Source organism: Ranitomeya imitator, chromosome 10, assembly GCF_032444005.1.
Source record: "Ranitomeya imitator isolate aRanImi1 chromosome 10, aRanImi1.pri, whole genome shotgun sequence".
In the NCBI taxonomy this organism is placed as follows: domain Eukaryota; kingdom Metazoa; phylum Chordata; class Amphibia; order Anura; family Dendrobatidae; genus Ranitomeya; species Ranitomeya imitator.
The window spans coordinates 139,478,818-139,493,733 of record NC_091291.1 but is presented as its reverse complement, the minus strand read 5'-3'; the positions used below and the strand labels follow the sequence as shown (position 1 = coordinate 139,493,733).

The window sequence follows — 14,916 nt, the reverse complement described above, 5'->3', positions numbered from 1 at the left end:
TGGGGGATGGGCCCTGTGTGCTCCTCATACTGTATAATGTGGATGTGGATATGGGGGATGGGCTCTGTGTGCTCCTCATACTGTATAATGTGGATGTGGATATGGGGGATGGGCTCTGTGTGCTCCTCATACTGTATAATGTGGATGTGGATATGGGGGATGGGCTCTGTGTGCTCCTCATACTGTATAATGTGGATGTGGATATGGGGGATGGGCTTTGTGTGCTCCTCACTGTATAATGTGGATGTGGATATGGGGGATGGGCTCTGTGTGCTCCTCATACTGTATAATATGGATGTGGATATGGGGGATGGGCTCTGTGTGGTCTTCATACTGTATAATATGGATGTGGATCTGGGGGATGGGCCCTGTGTGCTCCTCATACTGTATAATGTGGATATGGGGGATGGGCTCTGTGTGCTCCTCATACTGTATAATATGGATGTGGATATCGGGAATGGGCTCTGTGTGCTCCTCATACTGTATAATATAGATGTGGATATGGGGGATGGGCTCTGTGGTCCTCATACTGTATAATATAGATGTGGATATGGGGGATGGGCCCTGTGTGCTCCTCATACTGTATAATATGGATGTGGATATGGGGGATGGGCTCTGTGTGCTCCTCATACTGTATAATATGGATGTGGATATGGGGGATGGGCTGTGTGGTCCTCATACTGTATAATATGGATGTGGATATGGGGGATGGGCTCTGTGTGCTCCTCATACTGTATAATATAGATGTGGATATGGGGGATGGGCTCTGTGTGGTCTTCATACTGTATAATATGGATATGGGGGATGGGCTCTGTGTGGTCCTCATACTGTATAATATAGATGCGGATATGGGGGATGGGCTCTGTGTGGTCCTCATACTGTATAATATGGATGTGGATATAGGGGATGGGCTCTGTGTGGTCCTCATACTGTATAATATGGATGTGGATATGGGGGATGGGCTCTGTGTGGTCCTCATACTGTATAATATGGATGTGAATATGGGGGATGGGCTCTGTGTGGTCCTCATACTGTATAATATGGATGTGGATATGGGGGATGGGCTCTGTGTGCTTCTCATACTGTATAATATGGATGTGGATATGGGGGATGGGCTGTGTGGTCCTCATACTGTATAATATAGATGTGGATATGGGGGATGGGCTCTGTGTGCTCCTCATACTGTATAATATGGATGTGGATATAGGGGATGGGTTCTGTGTGGTCCTCATACTGTATAATATAGATGTGGATATGGGGGATGGGCTCTGTGTGCTCCTCATACTGTATAATATGGATGTGGATATGGGGGATGGGCTCTGTGTGCTCCTCATACTGTATAATGTGGATGTGGATATGGGGGATGGGCTCTGTGTGCTCCTCATACTGTATAATGTGGATGTGGATATGGGGATGGGCTTTGTGTGCTCCTCATACTGTATAATATGGATGTGGATATGGGGGATGGGCTCTGTGTGGTCCTCATACTGTATAATGTGGATGTGGATATGGGGGATGGGCTCTGTGTGCTCCTCATATTGTATAATGTGGATATGGGGGATGGACTCTGTGTGCTCCTCATACTGTATAATATGGATGTGGATATGGGGGATGGGCTCTGTGTGCTCCTCATACTGTATAATGTGGATATGGGGGATGGGCTCCGTGTCTTCCTCATACTGTACAATATGGATGTGAATATGGGGGATGGGCTCTGTGTGCTCCTCATACTGTATAATATGGATGTGGATATGGGGGATGGGCTCTGTGTGGTCTTCATACTGTATAATATGGATGTGGATCTGGGGGATGGCCCCTGTGTGCTCCTCATACTGTATAATGTGGATATGGGGGATGGGCTCCGTGTGCTCCTCATACTGTATAATATGGATGTGGATATGGGGGATGGGCTCTGTGTGCTCCTCATACTGTATACTGTGGATATGGGGGATGGGCTCCGTGTCTTCCTCATACTGTACAATATGGATGTGAATATGGGGGATGGGCTCTGTGTGCTCCTCATACTGTATAATATGGATGTGGATATGGGGGATGGGCTCTGTGTGGTCTTCATACTGTATAATATGGATGTGGATATGGGGGATGGGCTCTGTGTTGTCTTCATACTGTATAATATGGATGTGGATATGGGGGATGGGCTCTGTGTGGTCCTCATACTGTATCATATGGATGTGGATATGGGGGATGGGCTCTGTGTGCTCCTCATACTGTATAATATGGATGTGGATATGGGGGATGGGCTCTGTGTGCTCCTCATACTGTATAATATGGATGTGGATATGGGGGATGGGCTGTGTGGTTCTCATACTGTATAATATGGATGTGGATCTGGGGGATGGGCTCTTTGTGCTCCTCATACTGTATAATATAGATGTGGATATGGGGGATGGGCTCTGTGGTCCTCATACTGTATAATATAGATGTGGATATGGGGGATGGGCTCTGTGTGGTCCTCATACTGTATAATATAGATGTGGATCTGGGGGATGGGCTCTGTGTGCTCCTCATACTGTATAATATGGATGTGGATATGGGGGATGGGCTCTGTGTGCTCCTCATACTGTATAATATGGATGTGGATATGGGGGATGGGCTGTGTGGTCCTCATACTGTATAATATGGATGTGGATATGGGGGATGGGCTCTGTGTGCTCCTTACACTGTATAATATGGATGTGGATCTGGGGGATGGGCTTTGTGTGGTCCTCATACTGTATAATATGGATGTGGATATGGGGGATGGGCTCTGTGTGCTACTCATACTGTATAATATGGATGTGGATATGGGGGATGGGCCCTGTGTGCTCCTCATACTGTATAATATAGATGTGGATATGGGGGATGGGCCCTGTGTGCTCCTCATACTGTATAATATAGATGTGGATATGGGGGATGGGCCCTGTGTGCTCCTCATACTGTATAATATGGATGTGGATATGGGGGATGGGCTGTGTGGTCCTCATACTGTATAATATGGATGTGGATATGGGGGATGGGCTGTGTGGTCCTCATACTGTATAATATGGATGTGGATATGGGGGATGGGCTCTGTGTGCTCCTCATACTGTATAATATGGATGTGGATCTGGGGGATGGGCTCTGTGTGCTCCTCATACTGTATAATATGGATATGGGGGATGGGCTTTGTGTGCTCCTGATGGGGCCCAGAAGAGACAGAAATAAGGGGCTTGATAACTGTGGGGTCCTGGTACAAGTGTAGTGCAGATATCGTACTAATGACCGGATAAAAGACAAACTCACTACAGTGGAAAATGCTAAAAACATCTCACTTCCAGAATGTTCCATTTTCCTTTCCTGAAATGGATGTCTGACGGCTCGATATTTCTAACCAATGGGGGTTACATAGCAATTCATTTTGATATCAAAATATAAACTTAACAAAAAAAGTAACAAATAAGAGAAACAATAAAAAAAACAGAAGATCATAAAAAGGGATCAGAGTATCTTCTGTTTAACCCCTTCAGAGCCAGTACTCAATAGCAATAGCCACATTGCGGAATTGAATGGCCCTGAAGGAGTCAAGTGCTGATTCCCCATTTTGAGAACCAATAAGTTAGTGGGTTAATAAGTCATAAGAGGATAGAAAGAACCCGTTATCACCTTCTTTGGTGACTGTCACCTCAAAACTCTCTAAAGGGAAAAAAGATAAACCTGTGTCAGTAATGGGGAGAGAAGGGACGGTCAGAGAAACACACACAATTAGCAGCCAGTATACCTGCCGTGTCCTCTGCTGCTGAACAAAGGCTGAAGAACAACAAGTAACACAACAGCTCATGTACACAACGTGCGCCGCAAAGTAACGTTCCTGCCATTCAGAGTGGGAGGAAGCATCACATGCCATGGCAGAAAGGGTTAAAGTGCCCCCGTCACCTGGAAAGCCACTTGATGGCCAACGCCAAACAGTTCCAAAAAGTTTCATGGGAGTCCAGAAGTGCCCACTGACATTGGAGGAGACTGGGCTGAAAGGACAATCCATGTCCTAGTTGACAGGAAATGGGCTCAGATTCTGATACAGAGCTCCAAATCCCCAGCTGCACATCACACACCCACAACATTAAGTTCTGGTAGATGTATAATAATTACATATATCTATATGTCTTCAGGGAGCGCCGCACGGCGGGCGGACAGGACTCAAGACCCTCATTCTAACATTTCAGGGGGCTCATACATGTAGTTTGCAGAAGACTAGTGGTGACAAGTGTACTTTAGAAATTAAACAAAAAATGAAAATGAAAAGCAATTATTGTTATAATAAATACAATAAAAAGCAACTTGACCACAAACCCAATAAGAAAAGCAAAGGGCGACATATTTCATTGACATCAGGTCAGAGTTCAGCATCACTTCGACCAGTATAGACCAGTACAGAACATTCTGTGACAGATAGCGCATTGGCTTCACATAAACCAGTATAGACCAGCATAGAACATTGGATTCACATAGACCAGTAAAGAACATTCTGTGACAGGCAACGTTGGCTTCACATAGACCAGTATAGAACATTCTGTGACAGGCAACATTGGCTTCACATAGACCAGTAAAGAACATTCTGTGACAGGCAACGTTGGCTTCACATAGACCAGCATAGAACATTGGATTCACATAGACCAGTATAGAAAATTCTGTGATAGGCAACGTTGGCTTCACATAGACCAGTAAAGAACATTCTGTGACAGGCAACGTTGGCTACACATAGACCAGTATAGAACATTCTGTGACAGGCAGCGCATTGGCTTGACATAGACCAGTATAGACCAGTACAGAACATTCTGTGACAGATAGCGCATTGGCTTCACATAAACCAGTATAGACCAGCATAGAACAGTGGATTCACATAGGCCAGCATAGAACATTCTGTGACAGGCAGCGCATTGGCTTTTCATAGACCAGTATAGAACATTCTGTGACAGGCAGCACACTGGCTTCATATAGACCAGCGTAGACCAGTATAAAACATTGGCTTCACACAGAGACCTATGCGGACATTGTGGTTGTGTCTCCTTTTCCTCCTTTCCATAGGCTGTGGTGAAGGATCGTTCACGTGCACCTGTGAACAGAGGAGCAGCCTTTGTCCAATAAACTTCCAGGTCTATAGAACAAATGAAATGTTTCAGGGGGCAACAGATGACTCGGCGCCTCCTGAGATCATGTTAGTGAGCAGGGCCCTTGCATTGGCAATCAACTAGGTTCATTATGGCAGCTTGATTGTGAGTCGATATGAAAGGAGCAAAGTGATGACCACCAATTTTAACACTGCTCTGCCAAGTAACCCCTGATTTATTTTAACCAAAAAAACCAACAACGGTGCTTGACTTACCCTCCCCGGGTCCCGCACCGAGACCTATGGAAAGCAAATCAAGCACAGTTCGTTTACTTGTTTGTTTGTTTTTTTAAACCGGGAAAGCCCTTTAAGTCTTCAATATACTTTAGATAGCAGTTGGCCAAATAGTATGACCACCACCATCTCTTCCTCCCAGAGGGCGCTCGTTCTGCCGAGCACTCTTTTCTTCTCGATGAGAGACTCCTCTGGTGGTGGCTAATCTCGCCGAGAACAAAAAGGATCAGCAGTCTGAAATGGGACATACCATACGCTCCTGTCCCCAAAAATCATCTATAGGGGACACATTCGAATATCTTCTATATCAGTGGGTTCAGCCGACATTAGGCTAATGGGTACAGGAACTTTAAAGCTGCAATGATGGCATTTGACAATATTCCAAGTCAATCGATACTGATTTAGGGTATGTGCACACGTAGGTGGGATCTCTGCGGATTTTTCCGCACCGGTTTTTGTAAATCCGCAGGTAAAGCACACTGCGGATTACCTGCGGATTTACCGCGGTTTTTGTGCAGATTCCACCTACGGTTTTACACCTGCAGATTCCTATTATGGAGCAGGTATAAACCGCAGCGGAATCCGCACAAAGAATTGACATGTTGCGGAATAAATGACGCAGCGTTTTCCGCGCGGTATTTTCCGCAGCATGTGCACTGTGGATTTTGTTTTCCATAGGTTTACATGGTACTGTAAACTCAGGGAAAACAGCTGCGAATCCGCAGCGATCCACAGCAAAATCCGCAACGTTTGCACATACCCTAAGGGTCTTTTATAGAGGCCAGTGCAAATGGTGTGGGAGGCGTATGGCCATTAACACTAATCTTTAGGCAGCAAAAAAGGTGCAATTGGCCTGAACCACAGTCACCGGGAATCAGAGTCTGGATGCACAATGTAGATTTTACTCTCCGATGCTTCAGAGAGAACATACTTTGAAAAGCCGGCTGCGGACTATTGGGATGGACCCCACTAGTCCAAAGCGCTCCCCCCAGCTTCCCTCTACCTGAGAGTTGATTGACAGGTCTTTCCCATGTGTGTATATAGCCAGAGACCTGTCAGTCACCTGACTAGTCATATCTTTCCCTATAGTCCATGGGGGGCTTCCCAGTACATGTACAGACTCCGATCCATGGCGCCCGTGCTTCTAGCAGCATGAATTTAAGACAGGTTCCCTTAAAGGGCAGTAATGGATTCTCCTGGTGCTGAGCAGAACATGAACTAGTGAAACAAGAGGATGTCAGTCAGCAGCCATTTTTTTTCCTACCTGGCCCAATCTACCATCCACAATCATGAGCACAGGGCTGCCAGGTGTTATACACACAATAGTGGTCTATACGGGCATAGAAACTCAGCCGAGCCTTCTGTTTGATCAAGTGTTTGTGTCATCTGAGCAGCGGCCGGTTGTACAGGACTAGACACGTAGCGATGAGGTTAACGGGACCCCCCAACATTCACCCAGGATTCCCTGCAGCCTCCGCGGCTTTATTCTGAGGACGGATAGAGCGGAGTTCAAATGTTTACCGCCTTCCTGGTATAGAGGACAGAGAGGTTTCACCGCCGGTCACCTCGATCTCCACGTATGAGCAGTTAACCGCATTTGGCAGCTGTCTGCTATTTAAAAAAAAATAAATTGCTGTCTTGAGCAATTAATGTCTGCGGGCAACGCCAGCCTGAGAAAACACTGTTAGAAGTGACAGCCAGGCTTACAGGAGCGCTCAGACGGAAACCACTCTTACATGACCATCTCCTGCGAGGTCTATGGAAGGTCCACAAAGAACTTGCTGCAGGAGAAGATGACGCCACATTTAAGGGGGCCTGATGAGGCAGTAGTTAAGCAGCAATGGTCGCTTTACTCCATCAGGCCAAATACGTGCACCAAAAAAAGGTGAATCTGCAGAAATAAAGCCTGTCTATGGGTATATGAATATAATGATGCCCCCGCCGTGCGGGCTCTCGCTGGGTACATCTGATGGGCTTTACATGAGCTTCCCGACCAGATGCTCTAGATCACGCACAGAGATCTCCATCCATTGTGGCACAGGGAAATTGGTGTGAAAAAGACAAGACAAGGCTTCCTACTAACAAGCAGGCAACTCTGAGACCGGGCCTTGTATGGAGACGGCACAAGCTGCTGGTGGGCTTTATCTGCTCCCAGGAGACCCCCAGAAAAGGAAGGAGGCCGGTGGGCGCATGCATCAGCGCTATCAAGAGAACAGCTCTGATCAGGGGGGTAGAGCCGGAGCGGTGACCTCATTGTGAGGATGATAATATGTGGGATGAACGGCAATTATTAGCTGAGTAAATAAAAGCCAGACACGGGGGTGGTGGGGGGTCTTAACAGTCCCTAGTAAGACAAGTACATACTCGCCACTAATGCCTGCACTCCTCGCCTTCTAATTATTAACCCTTACGCCCCAATTATCCACTAAATGGAGGCTAAAGAAAGCGGTTATATAGTAAGGGAACAATGAGGAGAGGACTGCGACAGAGGGACCAAGCTATCAGAACTGATCCAGAGAAGTCGGATTCAAAGACGTACAATGTACTAAATACTGACAGCACCAAACCCAGACCTCAGAAGTGTCCACATCGCCCATTTTATTAGCATCTTCTTCCCAGATGACACCTATGGCTAAGTTCACATGTTGAGGTTTTTTTCTGCAGGCAAAACCTGCTCTCTTTCCAGTAAAGAAGCTGCTTACAAAATGCAGGTTCTCCTGAGTTTTCGCTGTCTCTTGTGCATGTTGATAAATTGTAGTGCCCCCCCCCCAAAAAAAAAAAAAAAAAAAAATCATGATGTAGCTAAAGTTTTTGCACCAAAAACGCAGCAAAAACTGACACCTGCGTTTGTTTTTCTGCATTTTTGCACTTACCCATTGTTTCATATGGGTGAAAAAAACGTTTCAAATACGCTGAAAAAACGCAGAAAGTGACATGCTGCAGCTTTAAAAAAAACGCAGCAGTTTTCCAACTCAGTCAGGGCGAAAAAACAGTGTGTGCGTGAGATTTCTGAAATCTTATAAGCTTTTGCTGGTACGCCAAAATGCAGCTTAAAATGTGCACAAGAAAGCAACAAAAATGCAAATGTGAACATCACGTACAGGCAGAGGTTTAGGAGAAATACTCCATGCTCGGCATCATGCACGGGGATCGCTGCACCCGGAACAGGGGATCTGGAAAACTGCCTTCTCCTGTAATATTGGATCTGGGCAGGGTGAGATTCAGGCCAGAAACGCGTTGGGTTTCACACCTATATGGTTTGTGCTGAAGTTTGTATCCTCTGTTACAAGTTTGTGAATAAAGAAACCTTTTTTTCACGGATTCGATGAAGCTGGACATTTTCTTCTTCTGATGAACAATGCATGCAGAATCTGCAAGACGTGGGTGCAGGAAATAACGAAAGAAGAATCTGCTGGGAAAATTGTGTCCTGTAATATTGAAGATCAGATGGGATCCGCGCCGATGGAGACTCATCCTCATGGAGCAGCCGTCAAATGCTGCTTTGTTCCTTCACCGTCTATTTTTGGAAAGATGGCGTTACCTGGTGTTTCCCGATTCAGGGTACAATACTAAATTACTTATTTATAATCTATTCTCTCATTGCAAATTAATCTTCTCAACAAGTCCAATCTCACTGATAAATGATTTCCATTTAGCGCCTTCTATCTCTCCTATGTGGTCACACACCATCTACAATGATGGTCAAACATTCAATGAGTCTTTAGAAAAAGGAAAAAAAAAAAGAATTGAATGACAAAAAAACACCTAGACACCGAGATTGGGGCAAGTGAGGATTGGAACTGAGAAAAGAGGCAAGTGATAAAGAGCTGCAGCGGCTATAAAGTATTGAGATTATTCCCGGCGCTGCTCACAACACCAACAAAGAGCATAATAATGTAAAGGAGGCGATGGAGGGCTGAGGCGCCGGTCCCGGGTGGGATTCGGGAGCCTTTGATTCTCCCATCACATGTTGCAGCCTGCAGGGAGACAGGCAATAATGTGGCCTCATTGAAATTCCAGCCACGAGTTTCCTTCTGCTGCCGGCAACTTCTCAAAGTCCTTTTCCTCCTTCACTTCAAGGAGTCGTCTTTCATTGCTGTTAGAAATGTTAGAACCGAATCACCTATAAGCATCAGGGAGAGCGGACGGCATCCGTAAGAAAGGGGAAAAAAGAGGCGACACATAGAACCAGAGTGCGAGACCTCGGCGCAGGTATTTCCGTAAGAAAGGGGAAAAAAGAGGCGACACATAGAACCAGAGTGCGAGACCTCGGCGCAGGCATTTCCGTAAGAAAGGGGAAAAAAGAGGCGACACATAGAACCAGAGTGCGAGACCTCGGCGCAGGTATTTCCGTAAGAAAGGGGAAAAAAGAGGCGACACATAGAACCAGAGTGCGAGACCTCGGCGCAGGCATTTCCGTAAGAAAGGGGAAAAAAGAGGCGACACATAGAACCAGAGTGCGAGACCTCGGCGCAGGCATTTCCGTAAGAAAGGGGAAAAAAGAGGCGACACATAGAACCAGAGTGCGAGACCTCGGCGCAGGCATTTCCGTAAGAAAGGGGAAAAAAGAGGCGACACATAGAACCAGAGTGCGAGACCTCGGCGCAGGCATTTCCGTAAGAAAGGGGAAAAAAGAGGCGACACATAGAACCAGAGTGCGAGACCTCGGCGCAGGCATTTCCGTAAGAAAGGGGAAAAAAGAGGCGACACATAGAACCAGAGTGCGAGACCTCGGCGCAGGCATTTCCGTAAGAAAGGGGAAAAAAGAGGCGACACATAGAACCAGAGTGCGAGACCTCGGCGCAGGCATTTCCGTAAGAAAGGGGAAAAAAAGAGGCGACACATATAACCAGAGTGCGAGACCTCGGCGCAGGCATTTCCGTAAGAAAGGGGAAAAAAGAGGCGACACATAGAACCAGAGTGCGAGACCTCGGCGCAGGCATTTCCGTAAGAAAGGGGAAAAAAAGAGGCGACACATAGAACCAGAGTGCGAGACCTCGGCGCAGGCATTTCCGTAAGAAAGGGGAAAAAAGAGGCGACACATAGAACCAGAGTGCGAGACCTCGGCGCAGGCATTTCCGTAAGAAAGGGGAAAAAAGAGGCGACACATAGAACCAGAGTGCGAGACCTCGGCGCAGGCATTTCCGTAAGAAAGGGGAAAAAAGAGGCGACACATAGAACCAGAGTGCGAGACCTCGGCGCAGGCATTTCCGTAAGAAAGGGGAAAAAAGAGGCGACACATAGAACCAGAGTGCGAGACCTCGGCGCAGGCATTTCCGTAACACCCGTCATGGTAAATCTGTGTGACGCCGACATGACATCAGGGTTCCCTATGGGAAATTGAGCTGCAAGCTCCGTTCCTCCCATGCCAAAAAAACCCAACAACTGGCTATTAAAGGGTTATAAAAAAAATAAGTGATTCCCAGTCCATAGTGGCTGGCGGACCCCCAGCGATCCAGAATTTGAGGCTGGAATAAAAATTCCATGAGTTCGGTTTATTGCTGGAAAACCACACAAATCCCGAGATTAAACCCCTCATCCCGACATGTAAGTTTGTGCAGCAGCCTAATACCAGTCCCCTAATACCAGCCCCCTAATACCAGTCCCCTAATACCAGTCCCCTGATACCAGTCCCCTGATACCAGTCCCCTAATGCCAGTCCCCTAATACCAGTCCCCTGATACCAGTCCCCTAATGCCAGTCCCCTAATACCAGTCCCCTGATACCAGTCCCCTAATGCCAGTCCCCTAATGCCAGTCCCCTAATACCAGTCCCCTAATGCCAGTCCCCTAGTACCAGTCCCCTGATACCAGTCCCCTGATACCAGTCCCCTGATACCAGTCCCCTAATACCAGTCCCCTAATACCAGTCCCCTGATACCAGTCCCCTAATACCAGTCCCCTAATGCCAGTCCCCTAATACCAGTCCCCTAATGCCAGTCCCCTAGTGCCAGTCCCCTGATACCAGTCCCCTAATACCAGTCCCCTGATACCAGTCCCCTGATACCAGTCCCCTGATACCAGTCCCCTGATACCAGTCCCCTAATGCCAGTCCCCTAATGCCAGTCCCCTAATACCAGTCCCCTAATGCCAGTCCCCTAATACCAAACCCCTAATACCAGTCCCCAGATACCAGTCCCCTAATACCAGTCCCCTGATACCAGTCCCCTGATACCAGTCCCCTAATGCCAGTCCCCTAATACCAGTCCCCTAATACCAGTCCCCTAATGCCAGTCCCCTAATACCAGTCCCCTGATGCCAGTCCCCTGATACCAGTCCCCTGATACCAGTCCCCTAATACCAGTCCCTGATGCCAGTCCCCTGATACCAGTCCCCTGATACCAGTCCCCTAATACCAGTCCCCTAATGCCAGTCTCCTAATACCAGTTCCCTAATACCAGTCCCCTGATGCCAGTCCCCTGATACCAGTCCCCTGATACCAGTCCCCTAATACCAGTCCCCTGATGCCAGTCCCTGATGCCAGTCCCCTAATACCAGTCCCTGATGCTAGCACTGGGGTGGAGATAACTAGAATTGCAGCCCTGGGTGTGACGATGGCATTTTGTGTGATGGTAACCTAATATTGCAGCTTTATATAATTGTGCCGCCCAGCACTAAAATAAACCGTCTCTGGTTACCCATCTGTCTTACGGGAATGTCAGTGTATGTTTATAGCTGGAAAATAAGACACAAATCAAAGAAAACGCGACTCTCACAAAGCCGCTGCAAAACGGTGATATGTGACCTGCACAAATCAGCGCAGAAACAGGAGAGCAATGAGAAAATCTAGGGCAGCAGGAAAGGAAAAACAAAATAATCTGCGAGCGCAGCGTGAAGACGGGAGCTGCGCTTCACAGCATCCATATTTCTCCTGGTGGTTACCCATTCTTAAAGGAGTCGTCCACTTATTAGACGCAGGGGGTGACGGTCTGCAGATTACACCGTGACCCCCTGCACTGGCTGTAATCGGATGAGGAACCTGTCAGTAATGTTCAATTATCCCGCAGCGCCCCCTCAGGGAAAACACAGTATTACACAGTGTCCTATTAAGTCAATGGGATGTCCGTGTAATGCAGGACAGCATAGGTCCTTCCAACAGGTCATGAGGACCACCCATTAATGTAGACCCCTCTGACAGTTCCTGCACATGGCAGAGATGTTTGCAACGACCCCGCACTGTGCGGCAGCACAGTCACAATCTCAAGATGGGAGAAATTCTCCTCCATCTCCCCTGTAAGACCCCGTCACAGCACAATTTATGCTTGCATTGTTGATATACCGTTGACATATGCCACTAGTGAAATAAGTCGGCCATTAGAGGGGATTTCTAGAACAAGCCATCATCTATCCTCAAGATGGTTGATAACTTCGCCGATCAAAGTAACAGGGATGAAAGTTCCCCGATCTGCTGACAAGTGCGGGTCCCAGCGATCGGACCCCCACTTATCAACATATATTCTTGTGGATAATGTACAACCTGTTTTTGCCAGACAACCCCTTTAAGCGCTGTCCAAGTCAGAACCTAAAAAGCCAATATATAATATACAGGAGGCCTTATAGTTCTGAGTGACCACATTCTGCATACATCACTCTGGAATATGTTGGCGATATAACAAGAACCATAAACAAGTCCTGGACAGTCCCATCCAACATGTTCTGCAGCAGCAGAGAGCCCGCTGTGGGGTAACCTGTCCTCCATTCCCACACAGGAGGCTAAATCTTCCGGCGGGCGACGCACCCAGGCCAGAGACGTGCCCGATGTGGTGAGAGGCTGCTAAGCAGATTAACATGTCTGTGCAATTGGATCCAGCACAGAAACATTTCAGCCGTGGTTAATGGGCTTCTCGCAACTTACACGCAACACAAAGCACCTACTGGGGACGCCGGACTAAGCCGCGGGGGAGGGGCAGAACAAGGCCAGATTGTTTACAGGGGGACATGAAAGGTCCTGCTGATTCAACGCTCTGGGAATGTGCTCTCTGCCGGCGTCACACACTTCTATGGGCAGAAATTCATACTGGGCGTCTGGTAGCAGGAATCTCGTGCCCGAGGACAGTGTTTATCTACCACATCTAAATAAAGTTTTTTGTTTTTTAAACGCACACATAAATATTCACTATGACAGGAGAGCTCGGGAGTCCTGACCGGCTGACAATTAAAGGGATGTTACTGTGTGATGAAAATAATCTTTAAATCTGTGGCTACATTTCTGCAGTCATTCATTTGTTTGTTGGGGTCATGTGCTGACAAGTTTCTCATCCACGGAGAACATTGATAGAAGCAGAAAAGCTGCCGGCGGTACAAGACCAGCAACAGACAAATCGTAGACTTACAAGACAGAATCCTGACAGTGTGCACAGCGCCCAGTCGCTCTCACTGCGCCTGATCAGACTTTTTTTTTCCTTTTAAATGCCTGGACAACGCCTTTCAGTAAAGGCCGTGAATATCAAGGTCCCTGAAAACCACTTTAATCATTTTATAAAACAATATTATAAAACATTATGTGCAATTCCTCACCATTTTCAGGAGCTCTGCTTGCTGTCAAAGCAGGGAAGCATTTCTAACATATGTGACGAGCAGTGCATCCCTCTCACCAGTATAAGGGTATGTGCACACGTATTCTGGAGGACTGCGGATTTTTCCGCAGCGGATTTGGAAAAACCGCAGTGCAAAACCGCTGCGTTTTTTCCTGCGGATTTATCACGGTTTCTACTGCGGATTCTGCTGCGGCTTTACACCTGCTGGTGTAAAACCGCAGCGAAATCCACACAAAGAATTGACATGCTGCGGAATGTAAACCGCTGCGTTTCCGCACGTTTTTTTCCGCACCTTGTGCACTGCAGATTTCGTTTCCCATAGGTTTACATGGTACTGTAAACTCATGGGAAATCGCTGCGGATCCGCAGCAAAATCCACAGCGTGTGCACATACCCTAAAGGGAGCATTAATTGCACACCACAACTGAAATTAGGATTTTTAAGAGCCGAACTAGTTAAAAAAAAAATAAAAAAGACCCTTTAATGTCACACAGTAACAAATGAGGTCACACAGAAGTGATCTACTGGATGAGACGCGTGGACAATACTACAACATCCCACAAGCCGCTCTAACAGGTCTGGTAGGAATAAAGAGATTGAATAAGATTATATGAACAATTTGCTGTCAAACGGAGTGGAACAATGGAGAAAGGGCTCCTCGCTCATTGGTGTGGTGTTGTCTGGCACCCGGGGGCTAGGAAGCCAGTGAAGCAGAATGAAGCTCGATGGGGACGGGGCACAGAGAGCGAGGAGATGATGAGTGTGGACGGTACGCCAGGCCAAACGCCAAAGTCCATCATCGCCGGCTAGCAGAGCGCTGCATCAAAACTTTCCCCTGGTGGTACACGGGGTCATGTACTGAAACACCTCCCATCCCGACACAATGGAAAGCACATCCGAAATCAGCAATTACAGGGGAAAAAGCCTTCTGGTGACGAGCGGCCGTGAATCGAGGACACTCGATGGATATGACAACTGAATGCAGAACCAAGTGCAGCGTCCC

General features: G+C 47.3%; 1 protein-coding gene across 4 annotated transcripts in view; it reads right to left on the bottom strand.

Moving 5' to 3' along the window:
• Window positions 1-14,916, bottom strand: part of CLSTN1 (calsyntenin 1) — a 79,564-nt gene that overhangs the window by 37,069 nt on the left and 27,579 nt on the right. For 2 of the 4 annotated variants that reach the window (XM_069741777.1, XM_069741775.1), the window contains exon 3: window positions 3,643-3,672. The exons of the other annotated variants lie outside the window; for them this stretch is intronic. In XM_069741777.1, the coding sequence (XP_069597878.1) occupies window positions 3,643-3,672 (30 nt within the window). The remainder of the gene's footprint in view (window positions 1-3,642; window positions 3,673-14,916) is intronic. 4 annotated transcript variants of the gene reach the window in all.